At 39.3% G+C, this 20,868-nt stretch overlaps 1 protein-coding gene across 1 annotated transcript; it reads right to left on the bottom strand.

The window, feature by feature from the left end:
- Positions 1–6,088: 6,088 nt before the first annotated feature.
- TST (thiosulfate sulfurtransferase) lies at positions 6,089–19,039 on the bottom strand. The gene is made up of 2 exons (XM_070946996.1): positions 18,291–19,039; positions 6,089–6,534 (listed from the first exon to the last, which is right to left on the bottom strand). The coding sequence occupies exons 1-2, from the start codon at positions 18,883–18,885 to the stop codon at positions 6,236–6,238; spliced, it is 894 nt and encodes a 297-aa protein (XP_070803097.1). The 5' UTR covers positions 18,886–19,039; the 3' UTR covers positions 6,089–6,235.
- Between the last annotated feature and the right edge of the window lie 1,829 nt (positions 19,040–20,868).

The following is a 20,868-nucleotide window of genomic DNA, read 5'->3' as shown; positions in this document are numbered from 1 at the left end:
ACTTGAGCTTGCTTATAAGATTTTTGAAAATATGAGTAAGAATTAACTTTTTATTTCTACAAAGTTATATCCAACCCACCCAAATCAATTTGTCGGTCCCAGAAAGGATAAATGTTGTATACTCCATAAAATTGTATTTTATGTTCTAGGGCCAGGCACTGTATAAAGTTAATCAAGTTCCCATTTACACTAAATAGCAAAAATAATCTAAGCATGATACAAAAGGAATTTAGATTTAAAACAAAATATGAAAAGAGAATAGAGGATATTTTCATCTGGAGCATCTAAGAATAAAGTGGTATAACTGCTTGATAAAAATCTACTCAGAAAGGAAGGATTTTAATTCAGGAATAGAAACAGAAGTAGAATGGTGAGAAAACAGAATAGATTTAAAAAATCTTAACCACATTACAAAGGATAGATCTGCTAAATATTTAGAGTTTCATTTACAGAGGGATATAAGTGAGAAATTATAAAGTTAAGAAGATCAGGCAAGCAAGATTTAATAAGATCAAAAGATACAACAATTCCAAATCTAATATGTATGATTTCTATAATTATATTGGTGATTGAAGTGGCATATAAATTCAAAAAATTTTAAAAAAGGAAGGCACTTTAATTGGCTACACAGGAAATGACTTACCACAATTCCTAGCCTAGTTATTACCTTCATAATTATGACAATAAGATTGGCAGATTAACTAATCTCCACATCCTGACCATTTTATAATACCGATATGAATATTACCCTTGAACTTCACTTAATATACGTATTAATGTGTGTATATGTATATATACACACACATACACACTGTATATTTACTTTAGACAAGGGGAATCAAACTCGATTTCATTGAAGGCCACATCAGGGTTGTGTTTGACCTTGGGCGGCTGGAGTGGGCGTGGCCAGGGTGGTCAGCTCAATGTCACTTGTGTTGGGGGCGCCTGTGGTGGCCGAAGCACTCTGCCAGAGAAAACAGGCTCCCAATGGCCTCCTGTAACCCTCTGCCAGCGAAAATGGAGCTCAGGAGGGCTGCCATTTTTGGCTGTGACGGCCTCCTGCAACTCTCTGCCAGCGAAAACAGAGCAAGCGGCCCTCCCAAGCTCTGTTTTCACTGGCAGAAGCACCACGGGCCAGTCCTTCACTGTTTCCAGAGCAGCCCCGCGGACTAGATCTAAACATCCCATGGGCCAGATCCGGCCCTCGGGCCTTGAGATCGACACCTCTGCTTTAGACAATGTTTACTGAACTAATGTAACATATTAAACATGAGGTGAAGAACTGCATCATACACAATATTGAGAAGGATTTTCAGGACCAACAAAATTATCCTTCATTATTTCAGTGCTGAAATTGGTGAATTTCAATTGCACTTGCTTAGATATATTGGCAAGATAAAACTAAGGCCTTTTAAGATTTAACTCATGGATCTTTGCTGAATATAGATCTTTATCTTCCCTTATTTCCTTGCCTCCAAATCAGCACTATAGGTACAATATTTTGTTTGCTTCCCCCTGAAGACCTGAAAAAGTTGCAAAGATAGACTTGGCCAGTCCCCATGTATTTCACCTGAGTCTCCAGTTTGTTGACAATTCTTGGGCAGGAAGATATGTGGCAGCTGTCCCGTTGAAGCAGGTTGCTGCCAATTTCCTCCAGCTGTTGTAGATACTGGAGCACAGGACTGATTTCCTCTGACTGCTGGATTGCAGTATCAATCTCTGCCTCAGACTTTGGTGGTTGTTGATACAAGACAGTAAATTCTTCAGGATGTTGTAGGTATCGGAGCACAGGGCTAATCTCCTCAGGGTCATGTCCATAATGGAGGAAGGGGCTACCCATCTCTGGTGTCTGCTGGTACTCAAGTAAGGGACTAATTTCCACAAGCCCCTTCTGACCCTGAAACAAGCCACTGGTCTTTTTAGGCTCATACAGATGCCTGGCCAGGTTTACAAAACCTCTGGCTGGGAAAAGCACAATTATGATGATAAATGAGCTATATACATGCCAGGCATGTCCCAGAGTTGCCAACCAAATGTGGCTCCAAAGCAGTTGCCAGAGGTGGCCAAAGAGAGCCCCACATGCCTGCCACATGTGGCCTGGACTGGCAGCAAGAGCACAGCAAGGCTTATTGTTGTGACCTGGGCCTAAAAACCAAGTGTCTTTGTGTAGGTCATAGGGCATCAACACCTTTGTGTGTAACTGCCTGGCTGGGAGGGGTTACTTTTTCTCTAAGATGCACAAAGTTAAGACTTCCTCACAAACATGTATCTCACCTCTGCTGCCATGGTCTCAACTGAGGTGCCAGTGGAGTTCTCATGAATCAAGCAGGTCCTTGCCAAGTCCAGGGAGACAAAGAAGTGGAACTATGTGTAATTACCAAGGATGGTTGCTAAGAAACACATTCCCATCTGTGAGCTAGAGTTGCTATGGGGACTCAAGTAAACAGAGTACTCTTCTTAGAGAGATGTTCAGTAGTGAAGTTTGCCTTTCAAAAGGGTTGGAGCTTTGGTTTTCCATTTACTGTCATAATATAAGAATGGTCATTTTCAAAAAATAGTGTTTTGAATATTAAATTTTATACCAATATATTTCTCAGACAGGGAACATTTCACTTGCATAGTTTTGAGGAGAACTTAATTCAATGACTACACAGACATAATTATTGACAGCAATCTAAAAGTGGCTTTCTGAGTTTTTTCTAGCATGTTTCTTTTTATCTCCTGGTATAGTTTACTGTCCTAAAAAGACTGAGATTGGCTATGGCAACAATTTTGAAAGGATTTTTCACAAAGAGCTTTTTTTCTTTATTCATGGTGCTGACTGCCATCTATAGAGCCCTTCATGGCACAGGGCTGGTTTATTTGCAAAACAATCTATTTCTGATTTTTTTTCTGATTACATGAGATCCAATAGGATGTTTTGGATCCTTTCTACGAAACTACCAGTTGGTGGGACAAAGGGCAAGCCTACTATATTATGATATTTGGAACAGCATACTCCCAAGATTCAGATAATCCCAATTCTACCAAAGACCTACCAAACTTGGTTCTTTCCCTGTGCATTGGACCCGGATGTTTCCTAAGCCTCTCTTGCAATGATTTGGGACCATGAATGATTGTGGTTTGACATCAATTATACTATATTTTTCTTGTTTTTAATCTTATTTGTAATTATTCTCTGTTTTAACGTTCTATTGTAAGTATAAGAATGGAAGGCATATTAATACATTTAAAAAAAATAACCAAGTGACAGTGAGCAAAATTGGTACATGTAGTACAACTTTATGCAAGGCGGGGGGCATATCTCCATTTTTGATCTTCAGCAGGTTACTGAGATATGGTTGAATAGGATGAAAAAGTGAACAGCTATCTGATATATGTGTGTGTGTGTGTGTGTGTGTGTGTGTAATTTCTTTATCAGCAAATATAAATTTGGTATAGAATGGTTTGTTGTGAATGTGACTACTTGAGGGCTCCTGGATTGGAGCTGAAAGGTGAAAGGGAAGCAGTATGCTCCCTCCCATATTGGGGTAGACCAGGTGCTGTTTCCCCGAAAATAAGGCATCCCCTGATAATAAGCCCAATTGGGCTTTTGAGCGCATGAACTAAGATGGCAAGAGGAGCCCCGTCTTGCTCCACACACCCCAAAATAATAAGACCTTCCCAAAAATAAGGCCAAGTGCTTATTTCGGGGTTAAAAAAAAAATAAGACAGGGCCTTATTTTCAGGGAAACATGGTATATACACACACATATATATATATATACATACATACATATATATATACAGTGTAAATGATGAAAAATTGGAGGGAGATGAATTTGTGTATCTTGACAAAAAGTCTATTATACATGGGGTAATGGATGTAAATGCTGGTTGAAAGAGAGATATGGTATGTGGTTTGTTACAAGGGATTAATGTCTAAAGAAGCCCAAATGGATGCAGATAAGAATATGCATTTGTTGATTTTGTTACAGGGAAGTGAAAATTGGATACATGGTGAGAAACATATATATCTCTTAATCTCACTTCCAAGATGAGTGACAGTGTATTTGGATTTTATACAACTCAAATTTTCCTGGTGGGACAGGAAAAGGGAAAACTATTTTAAAACTGATGTACCTAATGCTGGCTATGTTATCACACTCATGGACCATAGGCCCAGTGAGGATGTCATGTAAACCAAGAAGAAAATTGGGATTGTCAAATATAATAATTCCATAGCAAACTGAAGTGGAGACAGGGCCTATAAAGGATTATATACAAGCATAGCTAACTAACTAGCATTTCAGTAGCCAGTCCTGCAAGTCTTCTTCTAGGGCGCTCCATTTGCACACACTTTTCCTAGTATATGTACTTTAGTATATGTTCTTCAGGGGTGGGTTCTACTTACCTTTACTACCAGTTCACAATGGGGCCGCGCGTGTTCGCTTCACGTGCGGGCGCGCAGAAGCATTCTGATGATGTCGGGGTCGGTGGGTGAAGCCTCCAGCCGGTTTTACTACCGGTTCTATAGAACCAGTGCGAACCGGGGGCAACCCACCACTGATGTACTTTCAAAACTCTTGTTGTTTCATCAGGAATGTGAAAAGTGCTATTTTGGTGGCAAAGAAGTCATTCCCAAATATTGAAAACTAAAGGAATGATGAATATATGGGAATAAAGGTGGCTTTGATTTACAAATATGAAGATTCACATTATAACATTTGATAGCTTGACACAGATTTTTTGCATTGTATGTACACATGGTAGAATCATCAGTGAATTGGTTTTCCTTGGTTTTGTACATTTGAAGACTGAATGTAACTGCTTACATTGTAATAAGGTACATGCCTGGAGCCTGGCCTCATCATAATCATTAAGTAGTTAAGGCACAATTATTTCTAAAATAATAACTTCTGTGTCAGAGTGCACGGACAAGCTACCTTAACCCATAGCATGCAAAGCAACTTTGAAAATGTCTGCCTCAAAACTCCTGGATATATCTTTAAAGCCTAAATGACAGAGCCTAAAATACATCAAGCATCATAACCTTCCTCCTGAATGTGTCTCTCAGAAGAGGATTCTTTGCACCTTACCATTGTTGTAAATTCAGTGTGTGAATTCACAGGAAACAGCCTTTTTTGAAACAGTACCAAGATTACTTGGAATTGGAATCCAATTTCATGAAATCTGCTGGTCCTTTCCCTAATACTTCAGCCCATTAAAATGATTTGTTTCGGTGAGTTAATGGTCTTGACTGAGTTTTATATGCAGTTTCTAAAACTATTAAAACATAACATTGTTGTGTTAGAATAAATATCCTTCTGGGTTCAGCTCCAAGTGGGGAAAAATACTGGAAACATGGAGACTGCTTGGAAAGATGGTTTAATGGTGGACAGGATCACATGGTTTGAGTTCCTGAACAGAAAAGGGCAGAGATACTGCGACTCCCTGGGTTTTATGCCCGCTCTGGGCTTTGAATTTCCTGGGGCACAGGAAGAGTATCCTGATTGGTTGTCAGACTCCCAGGGGGTGGGGTCATAGCTGGCTGATGTAATCTTCCCAGGTGCCATGTGGTGAGTTTCTGTTGCTAGATGGGTCCTATTGTGTTGCAGATGATGGTCCATTGACAAAGGGGAGAGGGAATTGGGTTTACAAAGTGGGGGGGGGAGGCAGGAAGGTGGGAGCTGCTTTGTCTTTAAAACATGTTTCTCTATTTCTCATCCAGGGAAATATATTCTGCCTTTTTAATATTTCCTAAAATATTTCATTCTTCTAGGAGAGGGGTGGGTGCTAACTTCTTACAGTTGTTCTGCTTATGTCAACGTAAGGTTCAAGTTAGTCTTTAGTTTTTGCTAGCTTTCTACAACTTGGCAACTTCCAGATATGACTAATTCCTATTACTGACCACTATTATGCTGTTAAATAGATAACTAGGGATTGTAATCTGCATGTATTACATTTCAAGGGCAACGTCAGGATGCTGAACACAATGGAAATGATATAAATATTAACACTTATAATAATGCTGGATAGTTTCTCTTCTGTTACTAGTTGTGGACAATAAAAAAGGACACAGAATTGAAAAAAGGTAATTGACCCAAGATTGAATTTTATTTAATTACCAGTTTGCAAAAGCAAGCAGCAACCATGGATTAGAAAGTGATAAAATTATAAAAAAAATAGGAATTTATTTTCCTATCTTTTCATTATGCTTAGCATTAGGAACTATGCTCCACAGAAAATTGAGTTATTATGCCTTATGGCGATTCCATTCAGACATTTTATACTCAGGTGGGGCACGACGAAACCACTCGGACCAGGATCCATCATAGATGGCTACATCTGGTTTACCACAGAGATATGCTCCCAAGGCAATATGGCAGGCTGTAATCCCCTTGCGGCATGTGGCAATCAATGGCTTTGAAAGATCCACTTTCTTCTCCTGGAACATGCTCCGGATTTCTTCTTGAGGTTTCTCAAAACCTTCCTCAGTCAAGAAGTTGAAGAAAGGCATGTTTATGGTACCTGGAATGTGACCTGGTTCTATCCCTGGAATAAGAGAAAAAGTCATAAAAAGTCATAAAGTCATAAAAAATACTTCCCGTAACTATTATGGTTAAATTCAATTCAATTTTATTATAGCCCTAAGGCCAGATGCAAACAAAATATTGAATAAAAGAAGTATTATATCCTTCTACATATATGTATATATGCATATGAGAAAAACAATAAGTATAATAGAGTCTAAAATAATTAAAAACATGATTACTAAAATAAATGCAAATAAAATAGTATTATAAGAAGTTCTAATCCTAAGTAATGGTATGGCATATAAATGGTAGTACATAATTGGGGTACAAATGGTAGCACAGAACTGGGATTGTGGTCAAATAATTTGAAATTATCAATTATTTCTAATACAAATAGGTTGAATAAAAGGTAAGAGATAATGTTGGTTATATGGGTGATTGTTAAATGTAAAATCAAACAGATTTACAAACATCTGTTTCTAATAAATCACAACTCCAGAATTTACTGCATTTAAATATAGATCAAAATAACTGCAGATTTTTGGAAAAGATGGCTGAGAACTGCCTTTAAATATATATATATCCAATATATAAAAAAATCCACGAAAGTTAAAAAAAACAAACCACCAGCTCAGTCTTCCGTTTAAAAATGAAATGAAATGCAATATCCCGATTACAATCTCTCTCTCTCTATATATATATATATATATAAAAGTGAAAACCACTCACACATTAATTATGAAATCTCCAGAACTGTAAAGCCTATAAACTTGAAATTTGCCAAGTATGTTCCACTTGGCTTCTGGGTGCTCACTAAGAAAGGATTTTTCGAAATGACCATCAGACCATTAGTATTTCCTATATTATTATAACACGTTCTGATGTTAATTCATTAGATGTTCTACTCCCCCTCCCAACTTGAAAATAACTCTGGAGAGAACAGGATAGCATAGGAGAGGCTTCTGTGGGGCAAGCCTGAGGGAGAGAAGGGGCTAGAAAGCCTGAGAGAGAGAAGGGGATAGGATAGGGGAGGATTCAATACAGCAATAATCTCGCTGGAATTATCATATTAAAAAAATCAATATTCCATGAGTCTCTTCTAATTGGCTATCCATACATTTCAATTAAACAAGGTTCTGGTTTCCGCAATTGTCTTCCTTTTCCAATAAAAGAATTTGTCTTCTTTCCACATTCTAATAGTACTGCTACACCAGGGATTAAACAAAATGGTCAGGTAGACAATGAGCTTGCAGCTCATCATTTATTGGGAAGCACTTCAAACATGCTATAAGACAAAATTAAATGGCCAAAGTCTTATCACATGTATATCATAGGTCATAATATTTGGTTAAAAACAACAAAACATTCAAGATATCAGTTCCTTCAGCAATTCATTTTCTTTATGCCAACCCAACAACGCAATTTGTGACAATCAGATAATGATTTCAGAGACAGTTCAGCAAAGTTGAATCTGATTACATGCCATGGGGTTGACTCTTAGTGCCCGAAGTCACTAGGATGAAACTGATAGCTTTTTAAACAGCAAAGAAATATGCAATGAATAAATACCGTGTTTCCCCAAAAATAAGACCCTGTTTTATATTTTTTGAACTCCAAAATAAGTGCTTGGCCTTATTTTTGGGGAGGTCTTATTATTTTGGCGCGCGTGGAGCAAGATGGGGCTCCTCTTGCCATCTTACCTGATTTCCAGCTCTGCATTTAAATATTTTCGGGGAGGGCTTATTTTCGGGGGGGGGAGGTTCATTTTAGCGCATGCACTCAAAAGCCCAACTGGGCTTATTATTTTATTTTTATTTTTATTTTACTTCAAATTTATATACCACCCTTCTCCCTAGGGACTCAGGGCGGTGTACAGCCAAGTAAAAACACATAAATACATAATACATAATAATACATAATAATACATAAATTAAGAACAGATTAAAAGGAAATATCTCAATTTGGCCCAAAATTTAAAAAGACAAATGAATTTAAAATCATTTAAAAGGATTTGTTAGGCCAGCCCGGCTTGTTGGAAAAGGAAAGTTTTAGGGGAACGGCGGAAGGCACGGAGGTCTTGGATTCTCCTTATCTCTGGGGGCAGCTGATTCCAGAGGGTGGGAGCCCCCACAGAGAAGGCCCTCCCCCTGGGGGTCACCAGCCTGCATTGCTTGGCTGATGGCACCCTGAGGAGGCCCTCTCTGTGGGAGTGCCCGGGTCGATGGGAGGTCGTCGGTGGCAGAAGGCGGTCTCAAAGATAACTAGGTTCTATGCCATGGAGTGCTTTAAAGGTGGTAACCAACACCTTGAAGTGCACCCGGAAGAGCACTGGGATCCAGTGCAGCTCGCGCAGGAGTGGTGTTATGCGGGAGTGCCATGCAGCTCCCATAATTACCCACGCGGCCGCATTCTGGACCAGTTGGAGCCTCCGGGTGCTCCTCAAGGGGAGCCCCATGTAGAGAGCGTTGCAGTAGTCCAGGCGAGAGGTGACGAGGGCATGAGTGACTGTGCACACGGAATCCCGATCAAGAAAGGGGCACAACTAGCGAATCAGGTGAATCTGACAAAAGGTCCCCCTGGCAACAGCCATCAGATGTTCCTCCAAGGACAGCTGCGTATCCAGGAGGACATCCAGATTGCGCGCCCTCTCCACAGGGGCCAAAGACTCGCCCCCGATAGTCAGCGATGGAGTCAGCTGACTATATCGGGATGCCGGGAACCACAGCCACTCGGTCTTGGAAGGGTTGAGCTTGAGCCTGTTCCTCCCCATCCAGATCCGTACAGCCTTCAGGCACTGGGCCATCACTTCAAGGGCATCGCTGGGGTGGCCTGGGGTGGAGATGTACAGCTGGGTGTCATCAGCATACTGGTGGTATCTCATCCCAAAGCCATGGATGATCTCGCCCAGCGGCTTCACATAAATGTTGAACAGAAGGGGTGAGAGGATCGACCCTTGCGGCACTCCACAGATGAGAGGCCTCGAGGTCGACCTCTGCTCCCCTGTCAACACAAACTGCGACCAGTCAGAGAGAAAGGAGGAGAACCACCGTAACACGGTGCCCCCCATCCCCAACTCTTCCAACCGGTGCAGCATATCATGGTCAATGGTATCAAAAGCCGCTGAAAGATCTAATAGGACCAGAACAGAGGAGCAACCCCTGTCCCGAGCCCTCCAGAGATCATCAACCAATGCAACCAATGCCGTTTCCGTGCTGTGCCCAGGCCTGAAACCCGACTGGAACGGATCTAGATAGGACGTTTCCTCCAGGAATTGTGGGAACTGACGTTATTATCAGGGGATGTCTTATTTTCGGGGAAACAGGGTATGTCACAATCTAGCATTTTATGATAGCAATGAAGGGCTTAGGAAAAAAATTATTCAGATGCTGTGACGTGCCTATACCTATAAAAATCATAATTGTATAGGCAGTGGCTTTTCTCTTTGATATTCTATGGAAACGAACATTGGACTCTGAAGAAACAAGACACTCTTGGTGTTGGTGCAGTTTCTTGAGAACATCATGGATAACCAGGAAAAAAATAAATGGATCATATAACAAATTAATCCAGAGTTCTTACCTAAAGTACAAATGATCAGGCTCAAATTACCATATTTTGAATTTATCTATTTATTTATTTATATTCAGTGTTTCTAGACCATCCATCTCCCTCAAGGAAATTATGCAAGCATATTATATAAAAGAGCTGGCTCCTTTGAGAAACCAAAATGATGGGAAAAGTAGAAGTAAACACAAGTGAGCAACCAGCAACATAGATAGATCTGATTATAACAGTAAGAGTATGCCATTGGAAGACATAAAGATCACTTCCGGTTTGCTGCTTGTCCCCGCTGGACGCTCCTTTGGGATCGTCGAACCCACTGCCTGTAAAGAGCCGCCTTTTTCAGCGGAATGGCGGCTCGAAAAAACTCCGTTTCCATTAGGAAACGGAGATAGAGCCGGCTGGGGTGGGTAGAGTCCTCTGCCTAATCCCAAAAGTTTTTTATTTACTTTTGGGAGGGAGCGGAAGAGACTCCCCGTATCCCCAGCCGATGCTCCGGGCTCTGGGAAATCTCTGCTACACGCAGAGCTAGGGGGCAAAAGCAAGCCTGTAAATCTGTCAAATAAATTAATTAAAGAAGATATGAGTTGGACCTCTGATCCTGAAGCGCAAGTATTCTTTCTATTCTATTTTGCCTAAGAAGTGAAGTGAAGGGAAAAAAAGTTTTTTTTTTAAAATGGCGATTGCTGCTGCGGTTTGAAGAGAGGCTGAAAGGGAAACTCCTTCCGTTTTCAATTACAAAGTAGCGGAATGAATACTTTTGGCTGTAACTGAGGCAAAATCTCACTCTCACTTCTGTTTTTTTTTTCTTTTTTTTCTTCTCTTTGAGGATCTGATATTGATCTTGGTTGGAAAAAAGTTTTTTTTTTCTCTCTTTTCTAGTAAATTTTGTCTGCGTGGAAAAATGGCACTGAGACTTATAAAACTAGACAAACAGGCAGTGGGGGGGGGGATTCCCCCATTAATAAATTACATCAACAAGTTTTAACTCTCCAGTCTCAGAAATCTGACTTTAATATAATAGAATTTCTTCTTGAGGAGATTGTAAGAAGGGATGAGATTGTGAATCAGCAACTTGAAAAATTTAAGTTGGAAATCAAAGAAATTGGTGAATTGGTGAAATCTAAGTTTGGCTTTTTGGATCGAAAGATTTTAAAAGTAGCTAAAGGCTTAGCAGACTTTATGACTCAGTTGGAAGCAAATACTAACTCTAAAATGAAAGAAACTGAGGAGAATTTGGATGACAAGATCCAAAAAATTAAAAAGGATTTGGCAAACATTCAGGATAATAGTTCAGAAGACAAACTTAAAATGGAGGCTGATCAAAAGTCTGTTAATGAAGAAAATGTACAATGTACAAATGTACAACAGAGGATTGAAAGAGAAGTTTTAAGGATCTAATACAATTTTACAGAATATGCAATTAGACTGAGAGGTTTGCAGGAAGATGACAGAGATGATTTAAGGAAGATATCTTCTGAAATTCTGGCTGGGATTTTAAAGGTTCAACCTGATGAAGTGTTTTGCAGGATTGACAGAATTTATAGAATAAACTCCTGGTTGGCAAAACAAAGGCAATTGCCTAGAGATGTGGTGATTTATTTTACAGACAAAGAAATTAGAAATAATATTGTCCAGAATTCTTATGACTCTGTTTTGCAATTTCGTGGAAGAAAGATTTGGATTTTTAAGGAACTCCCGCCCAAGATGTTAATGGAGAGGAAGAAATTTGGTTTTCTAGTGAATGAGTTAAAAAAAAGGAATATTCTATTTAGGTGGGACGTCCCAGTTGGTTTAATATTGAGACACCAAGGAGTAAGATACCAACTGGATACAGTCGAAAAAGCGGAAGAATTTTATCAAAAAATTTTAAAAATAAATTTAACATCTTTAGGCATAACACAGGACAAGCAAAAGGAGTTGGAAATAAAGGGAAAACATCAAATTACAGAGGCTGTGGTAGATAAACTGTCTTTGGACTCCTTGGATACCCCAGCTGGATTGTCTATAAATTTGAGAGCAGTGTCATCTGATTCTAATGTGATGAACTATCAACTTACAGACAAGTGCGCAAATCAATTAGTTGATATACAAGTGATGGAAAAGACATATGAGATAATAAAACAAAACCAACAAGATCAATTTACAAAGCAGAATGACAACCGAACAGCTGATACACAACTTGTAGGAAGGAAATCTGGATGGAAATGCAACCCGCAAAAGAAAAAGAAAAGAAACAGATCTCGTAGAAATAGTAGTTTCTAAACTAAGCAACAGTGAAGCCAGGGATTTTAAAAAAAATAAATGAATATGTGAAAAGATATTGGAGGCGAATTATCGTTTAATACTATCTTGAGGAAAGTGGCAGATCTCTGCAATGCCGTGATTTTGGGATGTGGAAAGAGCCTTACACTGTTGGATTTGAACTATCTATTTTGGATTTCTTTTACCGATAAATATATTATATCTATTTCGAGTTACAAGGCAAGAGAGTCATGCTGGGGCATGCAGAAGATCTGGTTGTTACCCACTAAGATGATGGGGATTTATAATCCTGATGAAAACCACAATTACAACTATATGGAATATAATTATAATGTCACTCGGGTGGTTGTTTTTACTTTTATATATACATGAGGATACTCATTATTGATGGGGGCAGAAGATGACTGAAGATTTTGAATAAACTGTTGCACCAGGATGCTATGTTACCCTATTATGGATGATGGATTTAACAATCTAGTGGAAAGACATCAAAGAAGATACTAAATGAATTATAAATTTAAAGTTATTGTCTTTTCTTTTTTTATAAAATGGAATGTATATATAGACATATGTATATTTTAGCAGAGTGGGCAGTGGATTATATTTAGAATTGTAGTGCATGGTAATCTTGCAGGAAACTGGGTTGAAATAGGTTAGTTTAGTGATTGATTAGTTTAAGAATAAGGATTTTTAAGTCATATATTTCGGGGAGTGGAAGAATTGGATAGAACTGAATAAATGTTAAATTTGGAGAAGGCTGCTTTGAAATGTTAAATTAATATATATAAAAGTAAAGGTTATGTTGTTGTAATAATAATAATATTTTATAAGTTTGGGGGAGGAGAAAAAGGGTAGATTGTGAAAAGCGGAGAAAAGCGGAGTTATAAGAATACTATGCTAAGGGTCAGTATTTTGAGGAGTGAGTAAGGGCATGGTAAAATATTATGTAATTAATTATGAATTAGTTTATTGTTGTGAAGAAGAAGTCACAGGGGGGGATGGGTGGTGAGGGGGGGTTAGGGAAGAAGGGAGGAAAAGGGGGAAAAACTTGTATTTGAAAAACTTTTTCAATAAAAAAAAAAAAAGGAAGACATAAAGATTAGGTTGTGGACATGACATCTGGAAATATATCTCTAGGGTCACTAAGAGTCAACCCCAGGTTGATGGCATGTAATGAGATTCAACTTTGCTGAACTGTCTCTGAAATCATTATCTGATTGTCACAAATTGCATTGTTGGGTTGGCATAAAGAAAATGAATTGCTGAAGGAACTGATATCTTGAATGTTTTGTTGTTTTTAACCAAATATTATGACCTATGATATACATGTGATAAGACTTGGCCATTCAAATTTTGACTTACAGCATGTTTGAAGTGCTTCCCAATAAATGATGAGCTGCAAGCTCATTGTCTACCTGACCATTTTGTTTAATCCCTGGTGTAGCAGTACTATTAGAATGTGGAAAGAAGACAAATTCTTTTATTGGAAAAGGAAGACAATTGCGGAAACCAGAACCTTGTTTAATTGGAACTTATGGATAGCCAATTAGAAGAGACTCATGGAATATTGATTTTTTTTTTTAATATGGTAATTCCAGTGAGATTATTATATATACAAAGATGGATACTTCTGAAATTCCCACAATGGAGAAGTGGCATGAAAAGATTATTGAATTGGCAGAAATGGCAAAATTGACTTATCTGATCAGCGGATAATGCGACAAATGCTTTGATCCAAGAACCTGCAATTTCTTTTGGACTTTTTGCTAAAAATGGAAAAAAATAAACTCCTGATTTATGGATTTGCAGATTGAAATGGTTCAAATATGGGAAGAAGCAAATTAGGATGCTATTTTAATGAGGCAAGAATGAGGAAAAGATTGTAACTGCTATAAGGAAGACTGAAAATCATTTCTTTATATATCTTTCCTTTTTTCCTATTTGTAGATCTCTTTATACTCCTTACTACATTACTCTCATTATTTCACATTTTCTTTTTTTCTTTTCTTCACTCTTTATATTATTCATGCTTATCTTTTATTTGTGTGAGAAATGTTCAATAAAAATTTAATTTAAAACATTAAAAGAAAGACAACTTCAGTGGGATTTTAAAAATTACTGAGCATATTTGAGAAATAATGTTACTTGCCACCAAACTTAACTAAGCCAGCTGGCTGCAACCAAGCATAGGTGGTCACCTTTGCAGATGAAGTTTTGCTTCTGCTATCACAACATGGCACTGTAGCAACCTTGCTCTATGAGTGCATCCTAGTGTGACCCCACAAAAAACAGAAATGCATGTGGCTCTTAAGTACACAAACACCTTTCTCCCCAGAGTGAAAAGGGTTGAGCTCAGGGGTGAAATCCAGTAGATTCTGACAGGTTCTGGAGAACTGGTAGCGGAATTTTGAGCAGTTCGGAGAACCAGCAGTGAAAATTTTGAGTAGTTCGGAGAACCGGCAAATAAAACCTCTGGCTGTCCCCAGATTGGGGTGGGAATGGAGATTTTGCACTATCCTTCCCCCAGGAGTGGGGAGGGAATGGAGATTTTGCACTATCCTTCCCCTGCCACACCCACCAAGCCACGCCCACGAAGCCATACCATGCCCACCAAGCCATGCCCACAGAACCGAAAGTAAAAAAAAAAATGGATTTCACCACTGGTTGAGCTAAATGATGAATATGCATACATTTCTTGTGGAAACACAATACACATCTCAATTGATCTCCTGCCATTCCAGATGGACATTTTCATCTCATTAGATTCTGAATTTGTCTTTCTGTGCCCCATAGGAACTGGCTCAAGACTCATTATTTTTCTTAGATACCATTTCAGGATCACAGTGCTAAAAATATTCAATTGAAAATATTTTTTTATTTTAGCTTCTCCCTTTAAAACATTTTATAAATGTTATATACCGTTGCTTTTTGAAGCAAATAAGCAAACCATTATTTAAAGAATAACCACCTTAATTCATTGCCCTTTGTTGGATGGCTTTCTGTATGTTTTATACTGAGTGACTGGATCCTGTCTTGTTTCGACTTGTGTTTTTATCTTTTTCTTTGCTATATTATGAACTGCCCAGATATTTGGATTGGGCAGTGCCCAAACAGAATAATAATAAAAAATGCTGACTCCTCTTTATTCTACCTAGCCATTGTATATGTGAGAGATGGCAGCTGTAGTCAGGGACCTGATGAAAATGTGTTATATTGTGTCACCACACCAGTGATTAAACTAAACCATAGTGTTTTTTTCTACGTATCATCATCTGATAACTCACATCAAATAAGGGGTGATTATTATGTTTCTTTGTTTCCCATAAAATCTTGAAATCCCATCAGAGAACTAATCTGAATAAAGAATTTCAGTTTGGAAATAGTGGTAATTCTTGACTTACAACCATAATTGAGCTCAACATTTCTGTTGCTAAGCAAGACATTTGTTAAGTGAATTTTGCCCCGTTTTAAGACCTTTCTTGACACAGGTGTTAGTGAATCACTATACATGTTAGTAATATGGTTGTTAAGAGAGTCTGACTGGCTTCCCCATTGTTGCCTGTTAGAAGGTCACAAAAGATCACATGACCCTGGGACATTGCAACCATCATAAATACGAGTCAGTTGCCAAGCATCTGAATTTTTATCATACGACCATGGGGATGTTGCAACAGTCATAAGTGTGAAAAATGGTGATAAGTCATTTTTTACAGTGCTGTTGTAACTTCGGATGGTCACTAAATGAACTGTTGTAATCTGAGGACTACCTGTAGTGAGAGGTATTTGTGCACATACTTTTAGGCAAATCTCTCTATTTTTTTTTTTTTTAAATTTGATTTATATGCTGCCCTTCTCCGGAGACTCAGGGCGGCTTACAATGTGTTAAGCAATAGCCTTCATACTTTTGTATATTTATACAAAGTCAGCTTATTGCCCCCACAAACTGGGTCCTCATTTAACCTACCTTAGAAAGGATGGAAGGCTGAGTCAATCTTGAGCCTGGTAAGATTCGAACCTGCAGAAATTGCAGGCAGCTGTGTTAATTACAGGGTGCATTAAACCACTGTGCTACCAAGGCTCTTTTTAATGGAAAGAAAGTATTATTTTCAATTTACAAATGTGGGCATCTTACACCTTCTCTACATTCATTGTAAGAATGGACATAAGGGAAAATAACACTTTTTATTGAGATGCAGGAAATAAAAAAGATTATGCAATGTAATAGTTAGTTAAGGCTCTTCTAAACTGACTTCTTGGAAAAGTTTCTACAAACAGTTTTAAAACTTCCTTCTGCTATTGTGTTCTTTCTGTTGGATCTTTCATGAATACAACAAACTAGTTCACTCAGATAAGTGCTATGCAAAGCTTATTGGATTCTTAGCTACTTCACCAGAACTCTCAAGGGCAATTCCTGCCTAACAACAATATCTTGTTGCACTCCTATCAGGCAGGTGAATACACAATCCTCTCAGAGCTATTTTATAGAATGAGGTGAAATTCCTTTCTGCCAGTTTTATGCTAATACATTCCTGAAGGTTCAGTGTCCGCCACTTGTGTGCGTCAGCACTTGTCTTGCTCTAGAAACCAGTGCTGCCAGACAGAAGTTCCCTGGGAAAATCTCAAACTAGAAACAACATTGTGAAGGTTGTCATATTAGACATCAGGTTTGCTTCAGCCCAACCATTCCATAATGAGTCTGACTCCGTGACTTAGAGGCCAGTTACTTTCCAAAGAAACTTTGGATCTAGCTTACATTATGGGGATTGGTCTAATTGTGTAATATTTGCAAAATTATCTTGTGTCTATATCACAGTCTTCTGATATTTGGTGTATCCTTCCCAAACTCTCTTTGTCTGAACCCTCTTAATGTCTCCATTTAGGGATCTAGCCGCCCATTTTCCATATAGTTTTTACTTAAAATACTTATGAGTCCCTTGATCCTAAATACTGAAACAAGGATAACAGAGCAATAATACTGAAATAAGACACAGAAGCTATTAAGATATAGTACAATTTGCACTCCTCCCCATTTCTTTACAGAAAAAGACTTATTGGAAAAACAGTCCAACAGATGAAAAAGCAATCAATCGGTGAGATTTTTATGTGACAGATCCTAGACTCGTTAGGCGTGGTGACCTGGAAAATCATTAACTTGGAGTTGATCAATCAGGGTTTTGCTCCAGAAGGCTATAATTCTTCTCTGACAGATGCACGTGTACATATCTTTCAACAATTTCCATGGCTGTGACTCCTGCCCTTTGTCCAGGGGCTCAAAGTTTTTAGCTCAACATTCTCTTATACATTATTGGGATGGGGAAGACCATATAATAAAATGAAAAATGTTTTGGATGTTTTGTGTAATTGTTGGGAGGATTGATTTTTAGGCAAAGACTAATCAAACAGACTCCATTTAAAAAAACAGACTCCATCTTAAAAAAAAGCATTTTGGAAAGAGAAACAGACATACCAAGTTACTGGAGATCTATTTTGAACAGGGTCCTCAGTTTCTGGGGCAGTGTGTCTGGAAAATTGGAACACCCACACAAGTGTTGATAGCAGATCCTACTGGTATGGAATCCCAAACATAAATGGATCCTCTCTGTGTGTGTGTGTGTTTGTGTATGCATGTGTAGGTATATTTCTTACCACATGAGAAAAAGGAAAAGGCCAGGAAAATAGTAAAAAGTCTCCCAATGGATGAATTCTTAGATACCCCTATTTTTCTACTTTATCTACATGTACCAGTTTTGGAGATCTATGGATTTCTTCTTAGGCACAACAATATCAAACTGTTATGAAAGTGTATTCAGAAAGTGTTCCACTCTGTTTAGTGGAGGTTGCTCACAAATAAGTAAACTTAAAGTATGCAAGAGGGATGTAAAGACTTAAATATCATTAGCAGGTAAAGAATATGGAAAGTGGGCCAATTATCTCAGGGTACACTCCTACCTTCCTTTCCTGGTTCAGGTTCTGTTCCTCGGAATCGCCCTTCAGATCTGGCATCTACTACCTGAAACCGCTTGGATTCCATGTTCTCCACCATCTCTTCATAGGTCTTCAGGAGAGACCTGTTAAGACTGGCTTTAAAGGCAGATGGCTCTGGCCGGTTGATCTCTGATGTTACTGGGTGACCTTCCTTCAGCCAGTTTTTAAATCCCCCATTCAGCACTGAAACAGTACGATGCCCAAAGACTCGGAACATCCACCATGCGCGTGGTGCATAGAAGGTGCCCAGGTTATCTCCATCATACACAACTACATGTGTATCATTCCCAATGCCCAAGTGGCCAACGTAATCGGCAAAATGTTTCTCACTGGGCAGCATAAGCTCGTAAGGCGATGACTTGTCTTTGCATTCTTCAATATCAAAAAAAGAGGCTCCAGGAACGTGCTGTTCTTGGAATTCTTTCTGGGCATTTCTCGTTCCAGGTTCATACCAGGAAGCATCCAGGACCCTCAAATCAGGACCAATCTTTTTGGTTCGGACAGCTTCTGCTAGCCATTTGGTGGAGACCAAACCTCTGTATAAAGCTTGCTGCACCATGTTAAGGAAAGCTTTCTTGATGTGTGAACTCAAAAGTGAAAAATGGTATGCACAGAAAAGGGAGGTACTCCGTCCAGGCTCCGATGTCTTGTTCTCTACCAATCAACTAAGAAAGGGCGGAGAAAGAAGCCCTAGCCAATTCATTTCTATTCAGGTCTGCACTTTGGACTGGCACAGGCATATCCACAATCAGCTGCAAAATCACTCCCTCCCTCTAGTTACTTCTAGACGAGAAACTGAAGTAATTGTTCAGACAAAACTTCCAGGGCTTTTTGTAATAATTTCCCTCCTGTTCTTGCACAAGAACTAGAGGGTGAAAACATCAGCCAGCTTTTTGGGACCTGATGTAACAAGAAATGGATTAGTGTTCACAGTCAGTGATGGTGCAAAAGTAAACTGACTCGGTCAGAAGTGGGGTAAAGGGCAAACCTGAAAGAGGAAACCAGCACTGAGACACTCAGTAAGGTCAAGAATGTGGGGTCCCAAAGAGCTAAGTGTAGAAGAGGAAACACTGTAAGAAAAGCTGGTATGCTGACCCCAAGCATCCAGCTACTGATTCCTAATATATCCAGCTTTGCAAGTGCAGCAATGTGATTACATAGAAATGGTAGATATAGCAAGTCTGCATTATTCATTATGTACATTTTTCAACAGTTTGTTTGGTTAAGAGGGGCCCAAATGTTCAGAGGAAGAATTAACGAGATAATGTAGAGTCCTAAAGTTTGCAAGTTCTGAAGTAAAAGCTATAATTCCCCTATCCCGAACATGCTCAGGAAGAGGTAGCCGAAGTAGTGGTCTTTATTTTTAAAGACAAATGAGAGATTCACTTGCAGTATAAATCACTGCATTCTAGTTTTGTGAGGTTGTGGGAATACAGCAGCCTGCAATGATCTGGAGTTGGTATGGGTTGAATCACAGTTCCTATTGTCCGGGCATTGTAACAACCCTCTTTTGGAGAAGAGATACACCTTGGATAAAAGGCGATTGGTTGGAAGATACACCTTGGATATATTGGATATAAGGTGAGTTGGAAGTTGTGTGAGTGTGTTTGTGTGTTATTAAATGATTCACTCGGAGTCGTGAGAGAAGTCCGTGCAGAATGAAAATTGTAAAGCAAGTAATAAGTATGAAAGTAATTAGGGTCAAGATTATCTTGCCCATCCGCAGTTGTCTGCAACATCTCTTCTCCAGATTCTTCCTCCTACTGAGAGAATGAAAGACTAAACTTTGCAACTGGGGCTAATGCACCAGTGGTCGGTTCCTCCTGGTTCGGCCGAGCCGATAGCAATGATGATATGACGTCACCAAACCAGTTCTGTTTTTTCGGGAGCTGCCACCCCCCCCCCCCCGTGCGTTATTCTTACCTTTTATTTGGCCCCGCCCCCAATCTATTGCTGCCTCCTGAGTCCCAGCTGATCGGCTAGAAGGAAAAGAACTGTTTAAATTCTTGCCCTGGGGCTTCAAAGGGCTGCCCTACAGCTGATCAGTGTTAAAAGGCAGTATGGTGGTAGACCGGTGCCTCCAAAAACAAATGAGTAGACCGGTGCCTCCAAAAACAAATGAGTAGACCGGTGCCTCCAAAAACAAATGGGTAGACAGGTACAACTCTGAAAGCAGTTAAAAGCCTGGTAGACCAGTACCTCTCCTAAACACTAAAGAATTGTCACATGACCATCAAGCCACGCCCACAAAATAAGCCACGCCCACAGAACCGGTAGTAAAAAAAGTTAGAACCCATCCCTGAAATGCACCGTTTGGCTTTTCAAACAATCACTGCTGGCGAAGAAGACAAGGCGGTCTTTTGCTTTTCTTCCCCACGTAACCCACGTTCTCTAGGAAACTCAGGCAAGGCATCCACTGGAAAGCGTTCGAAGAAACGCGCCTCGCCTCTAAATGACCCGCGGGGACCGCGAAATGCTTCTCCACGCCTTCTTCTTCTGGACTCCGCAATCTGCTATTCCAGGAAGTGGCTGGTAAGGGAGG

The sequence above is a fragment of the Pituophis catenifer genome, unplaced genomic scaffold (assembly GCF_029215685.1).
Source record: "Pituophis catenifer annectens isolate HBS135680 unplaced genomic scaffold, rPitCat1.0.hap2 SCAF_7, whole genome shotgun sequence".
NCBI classification, from domain to species: domain Eukaryota; kingdom Metazoa; phylum Chordata; class Lepidosauria; order Squamata; family Colubridae; genus Pituophis; species Pituophis catenifer.
Note: the sequence above shows the minus strand (reverse complement) of the source record. Positions and strands in the feature narration are given on the sequence as shown.

Excerpts from the sequence above, each read along its gene's own strand:
- TST (XM_070946996.1), bottom strand. The coding sequence starts at position 18,885 with ATGGTGCAGCAAGCTTTATACAGAGGTTTGGTCTCCACCAAATGGCTA. Across the intron at positions 6,535-18,290 it reads ACCTGAACCAGGAAAGGAAG|GGATAGAACCAGGTCACATT; the intron begins GTAGGAGTGTAC and ends CTCTTATTCCAG.